At 35.3% G+C, this 20,242-nt stretch overlaps 1 protein-coding gene across 1 annotated transcript; it reads right to left on the minus strand.

Moving 5' to 3' along the window:
* Positions 1-12,771: 12,771 nt before the first annotated feature.
* LOC113231767 lies at positions 12,772-19,015 on the minus strand. Its single transcript, XM_026466287.1, has 3 exons — positions 18,934-19,015; positions 16,748-16,933; positions 12,772-14,611 (listed from the first exon to the last, which is right to left on the minus strand). Exons 1-3 carry the CDS (start codon positions 18,953-18,955, stop codon positions 13,986-13,988), a joined length of 834 nt encoding a protein of 277 aa, XP_026322072.1. The 5' UTR covers positions 18,956-19,015; the 3' UTR covers positions 12,772-13,985.
* Positions 19,016-20,242: the final 1,227 nt, after the last annotated feature.

A 20,242-nucleotide genomic window follows, 5' to 3' on the forward strand; every position in this document is an offset into this window, starting at 1 on the left:
TACCGAGTATCTGATTTAGTGCCGGTCAACAAACGCAAGCATTGCCGTATTGACATACTCATAAAGTCGGCCCTTTATGGACAAACAATGGTGGAAGCTCCTTTTCAGATTTAACGTATACGACACGACTGCACGGTTTAAATACAGCTGGTTTAGATTTACGAATTTTTATTGCAGTATATTTATTATTTATGTACGAATTAGTTATGCCACACACACAATCACAACTTTCCCCTCACACAGATACATTCTTTGAAAATGACTTCAGATATTCGTATTTCAAGGAATTTCCAACTCCGTATTTGTACCTATATGTTGATAAATGAGTAAGTACTTTTTTAAAATCCTCGCACAGGAAACCCTGTGTCGCGAGTGCCATGGACACACACATAGACAACCACAAATTACACTCAAACTAAACACGAGATAAATCGTTCCGGCCCAGGAATCGAACCCGAGACCTCTGCATGGTAGACCAGCATGATACTGTTTTTTTTATAAATATCAAGTGATGGGACGAAAAAGTCGTGAGCCTGATGGTAAGCTACACGCCTGTCCATAACGATTGCAGTGCCACTCAGAGCTTTAAATTGCAAAGATCTGAGGGGCACAGCCACTGTGCCCGTTACCCAGAGACATAAAGTTGACAAGTCTCATGTGCCTGTAATTTCACCAGCACCCTTACCCTTCTAAACCGGAAGGCAGTAATGCTATCAATAAAATAAATAAGAAATACGTAAGGTGGCCGTGCTTCACTGGACGAACTCTTTCACAAGGAGGTCTACTGCTGCGTTTGGCCACAGAGGCAGTTTGTTTCGGAGGCACTCCTTTCTTCTGTCATCTGACTTAGGATTTTTATCTATGTAATCCAAACAGAAAAGAGCTATTTTAGCTACAAATAGTATTTTACGTTGCTTCGTAAAATACCGTAAATATCGAGATATTATTGGTTAGCGAAACACTTTTTCTCCGCTTTGTTGCAGTCGGTGATGGGCTTTATAGAAACACGTCACACACCAAATTTTATAATGCCAATAAAGTTTGACACGTACGAAAATGGAGTCGCATAGAAAAGTGTAAAGCACCAGCAACCAATCGTGCACTCGTGCGTGCTTTAATGAAGGATACTGTATGGTCGGTTTATGTGGCCATAAATTTTCCAATAGCTCAACATCTATCTCCCACACACCTTTCAATGTTTTTATAATGCTTTTAAAGTTTAAATATGAAATCTTACAAAGTATTTACAAAAACTGATATCTACATAATTCTGAAGAATGACCATTGTCAATGAATTCGTTGTGTTACACTGTTGAGATTATTAACTATTTGATAGAGAATTTGAAAAGGGTTTTAAACGTGAGTAGCGACGAAGGGTTGAAGGAAATACCCTTAGCGAATAGCCGTATACAGAAGAGAGAAGGTCGTGCTATAGACGCAGCCCTATTGAAATTCTACGGGAAGTTTCGTGATACGGATGCAACCTTTCCGTATGTGCGCTAGTACATAACCGGGTATCCGTTCGCTTCACAGTAGGCCGTAATGAGAAAAACAATATTCGCAGTGGTTCGGTAGGGATAATTCGCTGTAGCGTTATTATTTAAAAAACGCGATGTGATACGACTGGGTAACCAAGGACCAGACTCTATTCAAGCTTCCTTGAACACGATTTAGTTTACTTTGATGCAACTCTGCAATATTTGTTCTATTTTTACGGTTCTTTTTCGAAGGGAATGTAGACAAACAAGAGGCTATATGTAGAACAAAATAATGTTACATATCAATATTCTACATATTTTGAAAATTTCACACTTTTTTATACTTTTCAAAGAAGTAACACCCTCCCTCCTTTCTTCTTAGATACGTTTATATTATTTAGCAAAAAACCTACATACTTTTACCTCTCCCTATTGTACTGAATGAAATAACCAAGTGTACAATTTAAACGACTTAAGAAATAAAGACCTTTATGCATGTAATTGCAGGTCAATTGCATTGCATGTTATACATACCTGTGTGGTATACAATAACATTAAAAAGCTATAAACCCAGCTATAGATTTCAGTTCATTTTCGACGTGAGTGCGTTCACGGCTCTTTCGCGGCGCACACGATGACCGAAAGATTGTAAAACGAAATTGGATTCCCGTCATTTCACGCATTCGATTACAATAACAAACTTATTTATTCGGCAACCCGTCATTCATACAGAACGAACAATACGCACCTTAGATGTAATAAGGCCACAACTGCCAAATGGCTAATTTTCAGGAGAGAACTTTTAACATTCTACTAACGAAATTAGTCGGTACCATTTTTATGCTTAAATAGGAGACTTATAAATTTTTACATTATACATAATTTGTTTAGTATAATTCGTATGATTTTTTTAGTGTGATAAAAGCACTTTTGACTTATGAGCACATGTTTGTGACGTTATCATACCATGGGTACGAATTAAAGCTTGTGGTACTGATACATACGACTAACAATAATACAGTACGTTTGAATAATTTTCAATACATAATACCATGGACAACATAACTCGAGAGGACAACGACGGTCAAAATTCCGTCTTATATCTAGATGGCGCTGATAGCCTGGAAATAGTTTATATTAGGTAAATGGCCATGGATATACATCAGTATATCCATGGCCATTTCCATAATATAGTGAATTCGTTTTTAATATGAAATCTATGAAGTCAATTTTTTCCTTGTAATAGTATTCAAATATTGATCATGAGCTAAAATTAATTTCCGAACTTTTACAAATAATATTATGCGTGTTAATAAATGGCAGAACTAATTTATAAATTAACGCTTCCTAATATGGATAGATGGCGTTAATCCTAAACAAAATAAAAGAACAGCCGGCACCATCCATAAAAATCTGTTCAGTAAGCGCCATCTAGTTGATTTAATAATAAGAAAGAGGACGAAGTAAGCTTTTGTTACGCACCACCACCACCGTCCACATAGACATGCTGCATTTGCTTGATTTCGGACCGCAAGTGTGGTTCAAACCAGCTAGCAAGCTGAGAAAAATAAGGAAAATAATAATAATAATAAAGTTTGTTTTTCTCCACAAAATATATATTACAGCTAGGAAAAATTTACACGTTGAGTTCCAGTAAACATGATTTTGTAGGAGACTGATACCTAAACTTAGCATAAAAATGCCTCTGCATCAGGCCACCAGATTCCCGTCTCTCAGAAGTACAAATTAAATAAATATTTAAACAAGATATTTTTAACACTACTAGTATCAACGAACAATATTGATAAGTAGCTTCTCCGTGCACAGATACAAACATGAAATGAATCTTACAAATTAGAATCTCAAAAAGAATAATAATTAGTCTCGTATACCGTTTATAGTCCCACGAAATTTAGTTTCTTGGGTTCGAGAACATATATTGCCACTGTAAATACTTCAATTTGTATTCAAAAAGTTTTCTATCTTTTAAAGAAAGAAAGAAAATACTACATTTATTGTTTGCGAATCTACTAGCAAAGGTTAGTAATGAACAGATATCTATACAACATTGGGTTGTCGTAATGGCGGTCGGTCTTACTGTAGATCGGTATTAATCCAAGTCCATAGACTACATAGAGTATAACCGAGGCTCAGTGACGTGCGAGCTGCGAGCAAGACAAAGTGGTCTATATTTCAAACCGCCGCAATTACCTTACCTCACGCTCCATTCACCTTTTTTCTAAAATACGTGAGAAGATTTTGTATTGAGTTTTCTAGATATTATCGAGTTCTTAGGTTTTCGCGATTGTTACACATAGGAAATGAAACTATTTTTCCGGATTTGAATCGCGTATATTTGTTTTTTCAAACAAACCGACGTTTCGGGCCCTTTACAGGTTCCATTGTCACGGTTGACTGAGGTGGTACAGTCTTCAACCAGTTATGTCTAATATTGATGCAAACCACCCTATTTTATCACTATATAGGTAGTTACAATAGTTATTAATTAAATACCTTCTTTTTAATTTAACAAAGAAAACATTTCAATTTACGCTACATTAAGTTTTACAAATTATTTTATATTCAGTTCAATTTATTATTAATTATTAAAAGAAATCCTGGGTAGATAACGGACTTCTTTTGCAAGGACCTGGGATTTGTCAAAGTTCATTGAATGTGTAGGTTTATCCATGACATGCTCGCAGACTGCAGACTTGTACATAGCGTGATCGAGAGCGTAAATTGGAATGTTTTCTTTATAAAATTAAAAACAAGGTATTTAATTAATAACTATAGTGAAATAATAGGGTGTTTGCATCAATATTAGACATAACTGGTTGAAGACTGTACCACCTCAGTCAACCGTGACCATGAGTCCTGTAAAAGGCCCGAAACGTGTCGGTTTGTTTGAAAAAACAAATATACGCAATTTAAATACGGAAAAATAGTGTCATGTCCTATTTTTTTATATTGTTAAATAACCTAACCCAACTTAGTACATAATACGAAAAGTCATATATCGATGGGTCCTATGTATAAGGGCCAAAGCGCAAATTCACAATTTTACTGGAGAGGCTTCCAAACTTGCAATCTGGTATATTTTCATGATTTCCTTGTATTTCGAGGTTTCCTTGAATATGTTTGATTTTAATTAAATTTTTTTATTGAATTGATACTCAATTATTTTTTGTGAAATTACTCCACTAGTTTGTTATAATTATTAATACAAAGATCGTACACTCAGAAAAAACACACAGAAAAAATTCCTTCGATCCGGTCGGATTCGAACCGACGTCTTCTTGCATACCGTGCCAGACGCTATACCAACTAAGCCACGGAACGAACCAACGGACCTCACGATTTTTTCTATGTGCTTGCGTCGTGTCTTTGTACTTGGTTTTTCAACGACTTTTTAGTCGTAGCGCCATCTATGAGAAATCTATTGCAGATTTATCACCCAGTTAGTACCTTTACAGCTACCAGTCCTGGCGAGAGATGTCGCTATTCACTGTATTAATTAAATTTTTTTTATTGAATTGATATTCAATTATTTTTTGTGAAATTACTCCACTAGTTTGTTATAATTATTAATACAAAGATCGAACATTCAGAAAAAACACTCAGAAAAAACACTCAGAAAAAATTCCTTCGATCCGTTTCGTTCCGTGGCTTAGTTGGTATAGCGTCTGGCACGGTATGCAAGAAGACGTCGGTTCGAATCCGACCGGATCGAAGGAATTTTTTCTGATATTTGATATTTCCGATATAATGAAATATTATGCGTAAGCAGCGTAAGTGAAAGTTAAAACCGAAAACATAGATCTGTAATAAACACATCGAAAAATTCATAAAGTGTACTGTTTCGATCTGTACGTAGCTCAGTTGGTCGGGTGCATGCCCTATGTAACAATCGCAAAAACCTAAGATTTATTAAAGAAGTAATAATAACGCACACAGTCATAACTAGGGAAACCCTGTATCGCCGGTGCCATGAACACACACATAAACAACCACAATTAGTCTGTTTAAAGGTAAAACTACATAAGCGACATTTCCCACAAAAAATCTTTCATTTATATAGCTAAGGTAAGAAAATCACTATCTTTCTGCACGTGAAGCTCAATAACAAACAAAATACAAACTTAAGAGTTTTATCTGCATAAAAATGGTGAATTCCTTACAACTGTTACATAATTTGGAGATTTTTTGTGGAAAATGTCATTTATGTGGTTTTACCTCTAAGAAGACCAAATTACATCCAAACTCGGGAAAGAAATAAATGTAGGCCGGCAATCAACCCGCGACCTCTGCGTGGGAGTCATGCATGGTAACCGTTCGGCCGCACGGGCTTCGTCGTCATCTAACTACCTCTGTCTCCAAAAATATTTCCTAAAAATTTTAATAGAGCAATTCACTTCAGTAACATCGAGATGTCATTGTCTCAAGCACGTCATGTTAGTAGAAGTGCCTACGAAAACATCAAACTCACGTAAAAGTGTGTACGTACAAACAAGAACCTAAAAGTTCGTACAAACAAACACCTGTTTTATCAACAGCCACTGGTGTGCCTCTAACATTGTGTATTTAGGATTTCGCTCCAGTTTTTACCCATTGTAAAGGATATTGTATAGAATATTTGTTAATATTGGCTGTTTATACATAACCGTACACGTAACTCGAGCTTCAAAATGATTGCTTGATAAAAAACTATAACATGCGTAAGGCGCACTATAAGTTTCCGGGATAAATAAGAAAAAAATACTATAAATTATCAGAAATGAATTTATTGTTTCTCAATATATTCTCCGTTGGCGTTAATGCATTTTTTCATACGAATGAACCAATTTTGAAAACGTTTATGCCACTCCTCCGTGACAATCTCTGAAACATATTTTTCATACTCTTCGACAGCCTCTTCAGGTGATGAAAATCGTTGACCGCGTAACTTATTTTTAATTTTTGGAAATAAATAAAAGTCACAAGGTGACAGGCCGGGACTGTACGCGGGATGGCTCATAAGGTCAACGTTGTCTACCTTCAAAAATTCATTTGTCTGTCTGGCCATGTGAGAACTGGCATTATCGTGGTGCAAGATGATACGGCGTTTACGGTTATTTTTACGGAGTTTGTCAATAACTTCCAGCAAACAAATGGTCGTGTGTCAATCACTATTCACGGTTCAACGATTCTCTAAAGCAACTATAGCCACGTGTCCAGTTTTATTAAAAAAGAAGCAATCATCCGCTTAGAGGCATTATGCACGCGCGCCACTTTGGTTGGTTTCGGCTCATCTCGAAAGACCCATACGCTCGAATGCTGCTTTGTTTTGGGATCGTAACTATAAATCCATGTTTCGTCACCTGCTATTATGTCCCACACCAAATTTGACGCCCCTTCGTTGAATCTGGTAAGCAATGCATTGCACCAAATGACGCGATCCGTTTTTTGAGTCTCAGTCAAATTGTGTGGGATCCACCGAGAGCACAGCTTTTTCACACATGTTTGTGTAGTATTGATTGTATTTGACTCAAGCCTATGCCTAAAGATGTCCGAATCTCATGGTAAGTCACATGCCTGTCTGTTTTGATCATACGGCACACAGCATCGATGTTTTTGTTGTTCACAGCAGTGGACGGGCGACCATTACGAAATTCATCACTGAGATCCACACAGCTATAAAAAGTCGTCTTGCATGGCGCTTCATCGCCAAAAGCAGTTTGAAGCTGAGCGAAGCTCCGCTGTGCTGTTAAATTACACTTAAAGTCGTAGAAAATCATACTACGAAAATATTCACGAGTTAAATCCACGGTTTTTATTTTCTTGGTTTTGTAGACAACCAATTTCTAAACTGACGCCACAATGTAAAAGCAAGTGACAATCAGATGAAACAAACTGTATTCTACAGCCAAAAAGGTCCATTTTCAAATGTTGTAATTACTTTTTAAATATTGTTTATGTAAGTGGCCAGTTCCGGAAACTTATAGTGCGCCCTATGTATAAACAATAAAGGTACCTGATTCAGTGAAAAAAAATAAATAAATAAATAAATAACGCACACACTCAACATAGCCCCGCACTAGGCAAAACCCTGTGTCGCGGGTGCCATGGACACACACATAGACAACCACAAATTACACTCACGAGAGAAATAAATGTAAGCCATACAAACATTTCTCCCGGCCCGGGAGTCGAACCTGGGACCTCTGCGTGGCAGTCCGGCATGGTAACCGTTCGGCCACAGAGGCAGTTAAAACTTTCATAAGTTTCTCACAGATGGCGCTACAGCAAAAAAGTCACTAAAAATCAAAAACAAAGATCTGCAACAAGCACATAGAAAACTCCGTAAGGTGTGCTGGTTCGTTCCGTAGCTCAGATGGGGGAGCGTTAGACATGGTGTACAAGAGGCACTGGTTCGAACTCATCTGTATCGAAGAATTTTTTCTTAGTGTTCAAACTTGTATTAATAATTATAACAAACTGGAGGAGTCCCAAAAAAATATTTCATACCATGGTAGTAAAACATCGCGATATTCAATAAACATAATGATTAATAATATCAATACAGGGTACTAAAAAAACCGATCTCAAAAGTCATTCATCCCCTAGGTTGCCACCCTTAGAGGTGGAATATTTTCTTAAAATTTAAATGGGACCACTTCTGAGGTATCCTCTTTCCAACAAAAGAATCATCAAAATCGGTTCACAAATTCCGGAGATATCGCGTAACATACGTACAAAAAAACACAGTCAATTTGAGAACCTCTTCCTTTCTTGAAGTCGGTTAAAAACTATTATACATTTTTAAACTGATATACTAAACGTCATTTCCATAATATATACCGCGTGTTTGCAGAAACCTCGTGTTCTGAGACAACAACTCTATCGACAGATGAACGGACAAGGAATGAGATTGGGTTTAATTAATGTTGTATATGTACAGAGCATTGATAAAATCTTTCAAAAACTTTATGTTGTCAGGTAGCCAATCTTTAATCAAACCGCTGCAAGAACAGAAATTCTAAATAAAAACGGAACTAATGAAGAACTTAAAACCCTTTTTGAAGAATTGTTTTGAGGTATTGGTGAAATATTTTAAGTTGATAACAAAGAACACCAACATACTTCGCCGTAATCATGCCACTTGTTACAAAATATTTAAGATGTCATTTGTTTATGCTAGATGACTAATCAACACTCACTACTCAACAGTCACTAAGGAACCACGTATATAATACAGTATTGGTTTCGATTCGGCCAAATGGAAAAGATTCATAATACCTAATAATTAACACTCTTCCTTTCATCTTGGAATGATATTTTCAACACATAATTTACTGGTCTGGATATTTTAGGCAGTATTTTTACACCTCAATTATTGCATTAATGGGCGTTAGTGAGGTCTCAGCATGTTTGTTGAAACTATTCGTCACTTGCATCCCAATACGATAACATCACAACGTGTTGCAGCAATTTTCTTTAAATCTATTAAGATTTAAAGCAAATCTTGAGACCGCATTAATGTTAATGAAAGTTTATGCATAAAGTCATCAGATTCCGATCGAGTCGTTTTCCTATCAGTATTTCATTTTCATTACAACAGGAAACAGGAAACAAAAAGTGATCCAATAAATCCCCCGGTACAAAGTATCGTACATTTCGTTTTTTTCTCAGCCTTGTTAATTAGGACGGACGGCGAGCGACAAAGCGTACTGGGCGACATAGAGTTGAAATACTCCTGGAAAAGTTGAAGGATTTTCAAATACAAATTACAGGAATATAACAGACATTAGATTGTGAAGAGAAATTGTGAAATAAATAAACACATATAAAAAATATGTATATTTTTTATACGTAATTATTGTGTGTTTGTGTGTTTTATATGTAATTATTTATTTAGTTATGTAATTATTCATTTGTAAATAATTATATATGTACGTGTATAACAATATTATGGTCATTTATTATTTCATAATATGACAATGTAACTTTTAAGACGTGCATTAAAATTTTTACCACTGGCACACTACGTGTCTCTCTCTGTGCAGTTCTCCTCTGCCTTAAAGGTTGTCTGGAAGAGATCGTTTCCAGCGACAAGGCCGCCTATACACTTATTCTAAGTTGTCTATGTACTGTTTTTGTTTTTTGTGTGTGAGCAATAATAAGTCTAGATAGATTTATTATAGGTGATAGGTAGATACCTATCTCTCTATAAACTGAGGAAAAACGATAAGTATTTGTTTGGTCTGTGGATAATTCGCACCGTTAGCTAATAAGGCTACATCTGTATGGTGCTATAAGACAACTTTCTGTACGAACGAAATTAGTCAATAACTTTTTTATGCTTAAATAGGAGAATTATAACATTTGACATATAATACATAATTCGTTTCATGTACTTCGTATTATTTCTATGACTTTTATGTGATAAAAGCACTTTTGACGTACGTTCACGTGTTACTTTATTAAACCAAGGGTACGGATTCTTTATTACAATTTCTTACAAAAAAATGTTTCTACCATATTCCTCTTTCATGGTACAGATCCGCGGCTGCACGTATTTCTATTACTGTGCAAATTCAAATGATAGCTGACACAAAATTACTTGATTTATTTACTGAAGATGAACAAAACGAATAATAGATGGAGTATTTTAATCATAAATTCTTTAAAATCGCGGATTATACGAATGTTTTCTCTCTTACAATCTTCGCTTATACTCTTTTAGACGCCGCTTAATTAAATTTTTTAATTGTTTCGCGAGCTAATGAACTCCTTGAAAGTTAGCCGTTTGAGACCTTTATAAATTTCTTTGTTGACACTTTTTACAAGTACATTAATGGAACTGAACGGTACCTTTATTAAATTATACAAAGGTGGAATTTCCGTTACATTGAGATTTTTTTAATAATAAAAACAAAGTATGCAAGGAAGGTAAAATCAACCAACAAAGTACAAAGATACGTTCAAGATTATCTCAGTACAGAGTACTGAAAAACCGACCTTAAAAGTACGTGGATTTACATATAATTACCAAGTTTTATTGAAATCGGTTACCGGAAAGTGCCTAAACCCGGATTCATCTCCTAGTTCGCCACTATACGGGACTTGACATAGGAGATAATAAAAACGGTTCGCACTACTCAAAGTATATTGAGAGAGAAAAACGCCTTGAATTGGAGAATAGGAAAATCAACCACTAAAATAATTGCTCCTTATAATAAAATTTAGGCGCTATTTATAAAAATGAATCTTTATGCATGAACAACCACCCTTACAGGTGAATGATTGTCTTCAAAATTAAATGGGACCACTATGGAGATACCCCATTCCAACAAAAAAAGAATCATGAAAATCTATTCACAAATACCGGAGTTATCGCGTAACATACATACCACGTACTTTTGAGGTCGGTTTTTTTAGTACTCTGTACTGAGATTATATTTATTTACAAAGTGATGCCTTCTAGATTTAATTCACCTTATAGTAAAATTGATGCAACTAAACATTGAAATATTTCGACATAATGCTGTTTCATTTCAATTTTTACTGAATTTGTTTGAGTTATCATAGAGAAATTTTTAAACAGGTTCCAAATAGTGTAAGCGTTTTTGTATTTATGCTTTGGTATAGAATTACTACCAGTGACTGGTTTAAGTAAATCTTTAATACTTCCATTTATTTCTGGAAATAAATGAAAATTGTAATATTATTATCATACGTTTATTTGCTTAAAACATGGTATAACAGGAGATGTAACAAGAGATTGTGTTAGTATAAACATGTTTTGCATAAACACGTTTTGCACGATATTTAATAAAATAGCGTGCAAATGTCTGATTATACAATGTCAATTGACTACTATTGGCCGAGCGCCTTTGATTTATGCAGAAAAATCGACACTTCTCCGAGCGATGGCAAGGCAAGGTAAGGCAAATAGGCTGTCTATACGTTGGTATTTGCCTTCACCTGCCAACGTTAGACCAACATGGCCTTTGTATTGCTGGCTTTATAAAACAGGAATTTTTAGTAGTTAGAGTTGTCAGTGGGAAATAATCGGAAACGAGTGGATAATTTTGTTTTCAGGAACTGAGAATGCCTAGTAAATGAGTCGTGTTTAATCTAAATTAAATATAAAATTATTTACCAATAAACCTAATGATGGAATTGTATTGTCATGCAATCTAGTTACATTCAAAGTTATGTTAAAATTTGACTCTTCAAAATGAAGCGAATAAATGAAGATGGTCTTTAATTCAATGTATGATTTCCAACCATTCTATTACCTTTTTTTATTAGTAGGTCAACTTGAAATAGTAAAAATAACAATAATAAAATAATGAAAACCTCGTAGTGAATTATTATAATAACAGAATATCGATAATATGTACGCTTCCAACAAAAACACTATCTCAAAATAATAGTTAACAACAATCATCAAAATATACAAACAAACAGGCAATCTGAAGAAACCAAAGCAAAATTTGGCAAGATTTATGAATAAACTACTCAAATATGTCCAATTACATGAGATATTTGGGCTTTTGTGTGATTTATAGACAGAAAAATAACACCTGCCTGTACAACGTTACATTCGGTCGATCTTCGCTTTTACAAATACTACATCCCGTAATGCTGCAGCGACGAATTTTTATTAATACTTAATTGTTCTCACTGTCAATATTTTTGTCCATTTTATTACAATACATGCGTATAATTCAATAAAACACTTGGAAAAACATTTATTTTCTTCCCTTTGATAACCGTATCATGTACCTCATGTATTGCGTAATGGACACAATTGGCATTTAAGATGACGTTAAGTATTTTCGACTCCCGTGTTTGACACAGACCAATGTAATGCTATCTCTTTTGATTTAAGACGGCACGCAATAGTTAAACAAAGACATGTTTATGTTTTCGCCGTCAAAATGCATCATATACATATAACGTCTGATTTGCATATGTCAACATAACATGTCCTTTGTATCCATAGTCTAACCTGTGTTGTCCTCCTTTTAATTTGAAAGTTAAAATAGCTGTTATTTGTACTTAGTAAAGGCTATAATTGTTTTTACAACAAAACACGGCACAGGTGTACAATTCAAACAAATTGAACGTCTCTCGCTGAGTCTACAATATAACAAAGAAAAAGCAGGCTCTACATTTGAATAAAAAAGTAATTTACTGGAAAAAGTAATTTTATTACAGATTAATTTTTCCACTAAAATACACAACATTTAATTATTGTTTTCGACGAATTAAAAAACAAATAAGGAAAACAACAATCTGTTTCGTATCCTAGGAAAATGATATATTGGATACAAAGAAGATTATTTAGATATTTATTGTATCGAACATAATGTACGTATATATACAATGTATCAATTAAATACCATATGTTACGTGAAAACTTTACACCTAAGATACAAATCAAACAAACCAACGAACGTTATCTACAAAAACATTGTCATATTAGAGTACACTGGTAATTTAGTATAGTGCTTAAATTATACAGACTGAGCAAGGTGCACTTGTACCCTATCGATCAAACAAAACATAGACAGCCTTACTTATAAACACTATTTAACTTTAAATACCGGTTTAAACAACGGTAAAAAATTCTATAAACATTGATTATTGCTAAATAATTGATTAATTTGTTGTTTAAATACCTGTCAACACCATAGGGACCTTGTTTAACTCGCTAACTAACGAGATGGCTGACATTATCAGCAGGTTAGAAAACGTCAATGAGTTAAGCAGATTTGTTTTGATTTTTATTGTGAATAAATTTACTGATATTGTGAAAAACTGGAACATTTTCGGCGTGGTACAGCAGATTTGCGGTACTTTAGACGTAGGCGACCAAAGACGTACAAGAAACGATACGATCCACTACACCACTTATTTTGTGTAACAAACTTCGTCCTCAAGTCAATTTTTCGATTTTCGCTCCAAATGTCAAATGACAGCCATCTGACAAGATTTTTTCTGTTTTTGGCTTTCTATAGTTATTAATCTTCTAATGTTGCCACGATAATTATTTTTTCTTTATTAAACGTTACTTAACTAAGCGGTGTTTAACATTTTTATAGGTAATAAGAAAGTTAAATGGTGTTTAAAATCTTAAATAATGCTTACCTAAATAATGATTAAAGGGCTATTTGTGGTTTTTTATAAGTACCTAAGGCTGAAGATGCGTAGTTAGTTTATTGCATTAATTTTCATCGTTGCAGTCAATATAGTTTATTGACTGCAAAGCACGTTAAGTTTACCAATTTTAAGCAACAAAATATAATATAAATGTTTAAATTCTTATTAGATTAAACTCTTTTCTTATCTTATCAATGGCATACACTATAATGCTTACCATCATGTGGAAGGGTTTGTCAATTGGCGGAAAGCACTCGTCGATTGTTTCCTATATTTTTTTAAGTAAGAAATATCGAACATTCTCAGTTGCTTGAGAACGTAGTTTGACAAACAAATTACTAAACATTTTACATTTTAACCTAAAATGTTATTGCCATTTGGCCAACTAATCCTGTTATTACTCCTTGGCTGAGAGGCCGAAGTATCTCTGTTATTCTCGGACAAATCCGGAACTGCACGTGTGTCTGAGGATGATGTAGGTACCGGAAAATAGAAAGTAAAGAAACCCCTATTATACGTGGATGCTGTTGGATAGGAAAATGTACCCATTGGGTACGATCCTGGCATCGCTGAGTACGATCCGGGTGTCATTGGAAAAGGTTCAGACGGGACCGGTAACAAATTCGCTGGAAATGTTGCAGGAACCCGATTATTAGTGGAAATTACTGATGGATTATACGTTGGCACAGATGGGAAGAATGGCTCCATCGGATTAGACGTAGGTCTATCCCCATTAGATCTTGCTGCTTCCGAATTTGGTACTATATCCGGGTTCGGTTGATGCGTATCAGGGACAACCGGTGCGAGTGTAGTAGGTGTTGGCACCGTTGTGTCTGGTTCGGGATCTGGTTTCTGACAGGTCAGTGCTCCGCAGCGGTTACGACAACATTTAAGCGTACGCGGACAATCTGAGTCGCCCGTACAGGAGTCGGCACATATCCACGTTCCACGTGGATTATCTGGGCAGCGACCTCTCTTCACTGAAAATAACAGAAACAATTCATAATCAGACAGAATTCTTGGTTATAACAATGAATAATAACAATGTGCCTAACAATCACACCAATAGGCTGATCTCAAACAAGTACTCATTCAAATTTTGATTGAGAAGAAAAGAGCAACAATCTCCAGGAACACTTGGATAGTGTTCTGTGTGTGTGTGTGATCATCCACGGTAGAAATTAAAAGAGATAGATAGATAAATGAATTCCTTATTTTCTTCCATTACAAAGATATACAACAGACACATGATGTAAACAATTGAAATAAAACACAATAATTACATTTAACAAAGGTCTCATTTTGTAAGTCATGCCAATGAAAAGGCGCTGGCTCAGCATAAACGACACGGTTGCCCGCGACTTTGGTATTTTGCCAGGACCCTATAGGACAGAGATGCCACTCGTAATCTCAAATAAACAATTCATCTCAAAATGGTAGTTGTAAAACAGTTAAGTATATTTTTTTCAGTATCGAAAAACGCAAACAAAAGAAATGAAAAACGCAGTACTCACTTCCAGCGAAATATTATTAAAATTTATGTATAGGTTAAAGTTTATTTATTACAGACATTTAAACAATTCCTTACTTGCCAAATTAAAGGAAAAAATAACTTAATATTTTTTAGAAACTTATTTATGAGGGCTGTTTTATCCAGGACTAGTTCGCAAAAAGTTTGTCTCATTTTGAGTTAAGTAGATTTTTTAAAATTGTTTTTTTCAATATTTTAACGACGGTTTTATTGATGTGTAGATGCTGCTTGTCGGTTTTCTATCGGATACATTTCGGGGAGTGTGCGCAGGAACTTTTCAATTTGGTTCCGCCCTCACCATTCCTCCTTCGGTCGACTAGAAGGTCCGGAGCACTCCATTCTTATGTCGTTGATATTCCACCTATTCGCACTAAGCGCTTTGCTTCCTCCTTTCCGATGCGTACGGCACAGGAATGGAATGCTCTGTATTTCCCGAAAAGTACAATTTGGGGCTATTCAAGGCTAGAGTGAATAGGCATTTTTTAGGCAAACGCGTCCCATCGTCGGTCACATCGTCGCTTAACATCAGATGAGATTGTGACCAAGCGTGTGTCTATTATATATTAAATAAATAATAATCACTTGTTTCGCACTATAAATCCATAGCGTTAGTAACAAAATAACTTAAAAATTAGTATTAGTAACAACTGCGAAAGTACATTTTAATATTTATTCATGAGGATCCCATGTAGAAAGGCTTGAGGCGCAGCTACCGGCTTGGTGCCGTGTGCAGCTGCACCCAGCGCCTCACCATCGGAGAGTCCCATCTAGCGGCAAGAGTGCTAAGGATGCCATTCGTGCTGCCTCGTAGCCGAGTCAGGACTGAGGCACAACGCTTTCGTATAACTGAATAAAAGCAAACTGTACGAGGCTCAGCAAACGTAGTGGAGGCACTACAGTAACGCGGCAACTTAAATAGCACCCTTTTTTTACATTTCGCTAGGTAAAGTTGACCCACGGGCTACACGTGTAGAAGGACTGGCAATATGCTTTGAAAAGCAAAACCTTAACCTGGTCGCTACTACGTACAAACCTCCGTGTCGACATATTACACCGCACAGACAGCGCCCTGCGCTCCCGTTTAGACTTCCTTTCTTTCTCATTGTTCTATTATCCCCAATTTCAGCATATTTAAAAGATGCTTTCGTAGCTTATGCTTAAACGGTCTTTTTGAAATGGTGTTACGGATACTAGGTTCCTCCTAGGATCTTTGCAATTTAAAGCCCTAAGTGGCACTGTAACTATTATGGACAGGCGTGTAGATTACCGAGGACTTGTTCGCCCCGTCACTTATGTTATAAAAAATATTAAAAAATATGTATAATAAGACAAGTCAGCACTTCCTTGATCATGTGCTGCTCGAATCGCAGTCGACTATCCATAGTGATACCCAAATTCTGAACCTCATTTTCTAAAGCCGACAAATTAACTCGGAGTCTCTTTCTTAAGCGTTTTTATTAACCGCTAGCCTACCGAGGTCGACGAACAAGTGAAACGAATAATTATAAAACTTCAAAAGTTATCACCACTAATAATGAATTACCTACCTATCTGAATTTTATTATAAGATGGCATGATGACTTACCAAGTGTGGTGAAGTGGCGACGAGTGACAGGATCTACACACATAGCGCCTCCATGCCAAGTAGGACAGCAGATTTGTGAGTTATTGCATGGTTTGTCTGGACCACAATTCGCATCACGCAGATCCACCGCTAACGTAGGAGGACATGAACCTTGTTCTGTTATTACTATCATCACAAGGGCCGACACTGGAATAAAGAGTATAGTAAGTTTTTGACTATTGTCATAACCTTCTTTGCTAAGTAGAGACTTGACGTTTTAACTGAAGCAATAATTATGAGTATTTTCCTGAAGAGAAAAATTTATACGGGCTCTTCGATTTAAAAGAATTAAGTATATACCAATACTAGACGACTATATTACATCTTTATGCTGCTTTGATGATTACTTCGTCAAGTACAATCTACGAGTTCCCAAAATCCCTTCAATTTATTGTGTCATGCTTCCTTGTAGTGAGTTTAAAATATAATTTAAAAGGCATCTTATATTAGGTATTATGGAAGGTTAAAATATTATTACTTAAAGACAATGTAACACTAAAGTTCGTAAATATACAAATGTTATTATATTATTAAGTCCAAAAAACAAACCTTCGAGCTCGAGAATGTGAAGTAATATAGAAAACATAAATATATGTAATAAAATATCAGTGAAACCATTTTTTCGGATCTACATCGCGTATATTTGTTAGTGTTTGTTATGGTCAGCCGTGAGCATAGGATTGTAAAGGGTCCGAAACGTAGGAATGGTTGAAAAAACGAAGACACGCGATATTTATCCGAAAAATAACTTCATTTCTTATGTGTCACAATCGTGAAAATCTAAGAATTCGATATATAAAATATCAATGTTTTTATCAACAAAGGGCATGTATCTATGTCATGTGAATCAATCGTGTTCTCCTTAGAGACACGAATATATTTAATACGAAACATTGATAAATAAGAAAAATATAGTAAATAAGAATATCAAGTAACTGTTACATACTACAAAAAAATACTACATTTCTGTGCAAAAAAGGATACCGTGTTCAATACAATTTATGTGAAAACTGTCAACGCTCTTTGGATCGAAGTGATCTATTGCCTGAGTTTATTTGACTTCAAGAGTACACTACACTACACTTCGGGACATATAATTTAACATGAGACGCTGAAATCACTACAAAGTGATTTCAGCATTTCCCTGAGCTCGTGTCCGTCACACACATATTTTAATTTTTTTTTATTTTATATTAATTTTTTTTTAAATAATTCATTAATTCAGTAAATTGCGTAATTATACATTGTTTATCCTCATTTCTGTACATTATTATTATTATTTATAAAGTTTTTTTTTATTATTATTATTATGTGTGTGAAAATGAATGGTTTAAATGGTTTAAAAAACAAAAATAATATCATCATCGAAGAAAAAGTTTTCCTCGGTTTTAATGATTCAAATTTTCAACAAGAACTTATGGAAATGTCGTTTAGTATATATATATATATATATATTTTATAGTACCAAGTGACGGACCGAACAAGTCATGCGTATGGTGGTACGCGATATACCTGTCCATAGCAGTTGCAATACCACTCAGAACTTTAAATTGCAAAGATCCGAGGGGTGGGTACTGCCACTGCGCCCGTCACCCTGAGACTAATTTCACTAACACCCTTACCCTTCTGAACCGGAACGCAGTAACCTTATCTTATCTATTTCTGCTTGTCGGCAGAAATAGATAAGATGGCACTACTTCCCTGGACGAACACTTTCACAAGTAACTCTACTGCTACTAAAATCAGTTTCAAAATTGCATAATAGCTTTCAACCAATCAAACTTTGTTTAAGCTTATTTAATATTAAAATATTAAATGGGGGAGACCTTTGCCCGGCAGTGGGACATAGTAGATTATTAAAAAAAATACTGAAAATGCAAGGTGGCGCGAATTATGTGAAATGTTACATGTAACAAACGTACTAGAAGGAAGATCTAATCTCTGATCATTACAAGTGAAGTCTCAATCAAGTTTATACATAAGTAAAACTTTGGATTTGTCCTTTTTTATTTCTTTAAAAGTTTACATACAATCCATAAATCATTTTTTTTATTTGAATTTATGACTCAAAAGGCGACCTAACTAATAGCAATAAAATCCACAAAAGTATTTCTAAATTCATTTAACAATTTATTAGCTCAACTCACGTGTCACCAGTTGAAGCAACATTTCACTCCGTAAGCTCGTCTCAGCTCTACAATAATTACACGTTCCGTCGCAAATAACACCCCACAACACACGGATATTCTTACTAGACAACAAGCACAAATCCTATTTAAACAAATTGTATTCGCATTATAAACATTTCACTGTTAATTTGCACAGATCTTCAACTGTTTTTTACGTCCTGTTGGATCACTAGTACATCTATAAACAAGTACACTACACAGAGACGTAATGACTAACGAACTTAGTGGTCTCTGTTTTATATAAATCATCAGAAAATGTAAAGTGTATTAAAAAAAATAACAAGGTAAACAGTAATGAAGTCAATTTAATATGATGATTCATGTATTGGGTCATGCATTCAAATTTTCGTGGAATAGGCATCCGATTCAATTTTGTATTTAGAATCCAATAAGTTATAAGAATCACGGAGTAGTTGCCTTATAGTGCTTTGTCATTAGTGTTAAGATTTATTTCATTTTTCCTGGTAAACTCGTTGTTACTTATTGACAATTAGAAAAACAATTGCTAATACTTTGTCAATCACCCATATTGACGTAAGGAGGTTTATTACGCAGATTTATCTTAACTTTCATTCAACATCATCCACCTATATATTACGCCACACTACAGGACTTAGGCCATCGTTTACCTCACATACGTGATACGGTTTGGAGACATCATGTTTCGTCAAAAAAAAATTATCGGAACCATCACTGACATGTAGGTTTTATCACAATGGTTTCCTTCATCGTAGATAACAAATGTTGGTAAATAAAATATATTTTTTATAATACCATTCGTGCGCCTGGTGATATGCGATATGCCTGTCCACAACAGTTGCAGTGCCACTCAAGAGTTGTAAATCACAAGATCTGAGGGGCAGTGGCATTGCATCCATCACCCTGATCCATAAAAGTCCCATGTGCCTGTAATTTTATCAGAATCCCTACCATTTCCAAACCGAAATTCATTTAATGCTCACGTTACTGCTTGGCGGCAGAAACAGGTAAGGTGACACTATTTCTCTGGACAAACTCTTTCACAACAAGCTCTATTGCTATTAAACTTTAGTAGCAGTAGAACTCCTTGCGATAGAATGTAAGCTTTACTGCGTTCCTGTTTGGTAATGTAAGGATGTTGGTGAAATTACAGGCACGTGGACGGGACTTGTCAACTTATGTCTTAGGGTGACAGGCGCAGTGGCAGTGCCCCTAAGATCTTTGCAATTTAAAGCTCTGAGTGGCACTGCAACTGTTATGTATAGGCGTGTCGCTTACCACCAGGCGC

Source organism: Hyposmocoma kahamanoa, unplaced genomic scaffold, assembly GCF_003589595.1.
Source record: "Hyposmocoma kahamanoa isolate Upper Pololo Valley unplaced genomic scaffold, ASM358959v1 66, whole genome shotgun sequence".
Taxonomy (NCBI): Eukaryota; Metazoa; Arthropoda; class Insecta; order Lepidoptera; family Cosmopterigidae; genus Hyposmocoma; species Hyposmocoma kahamanoa.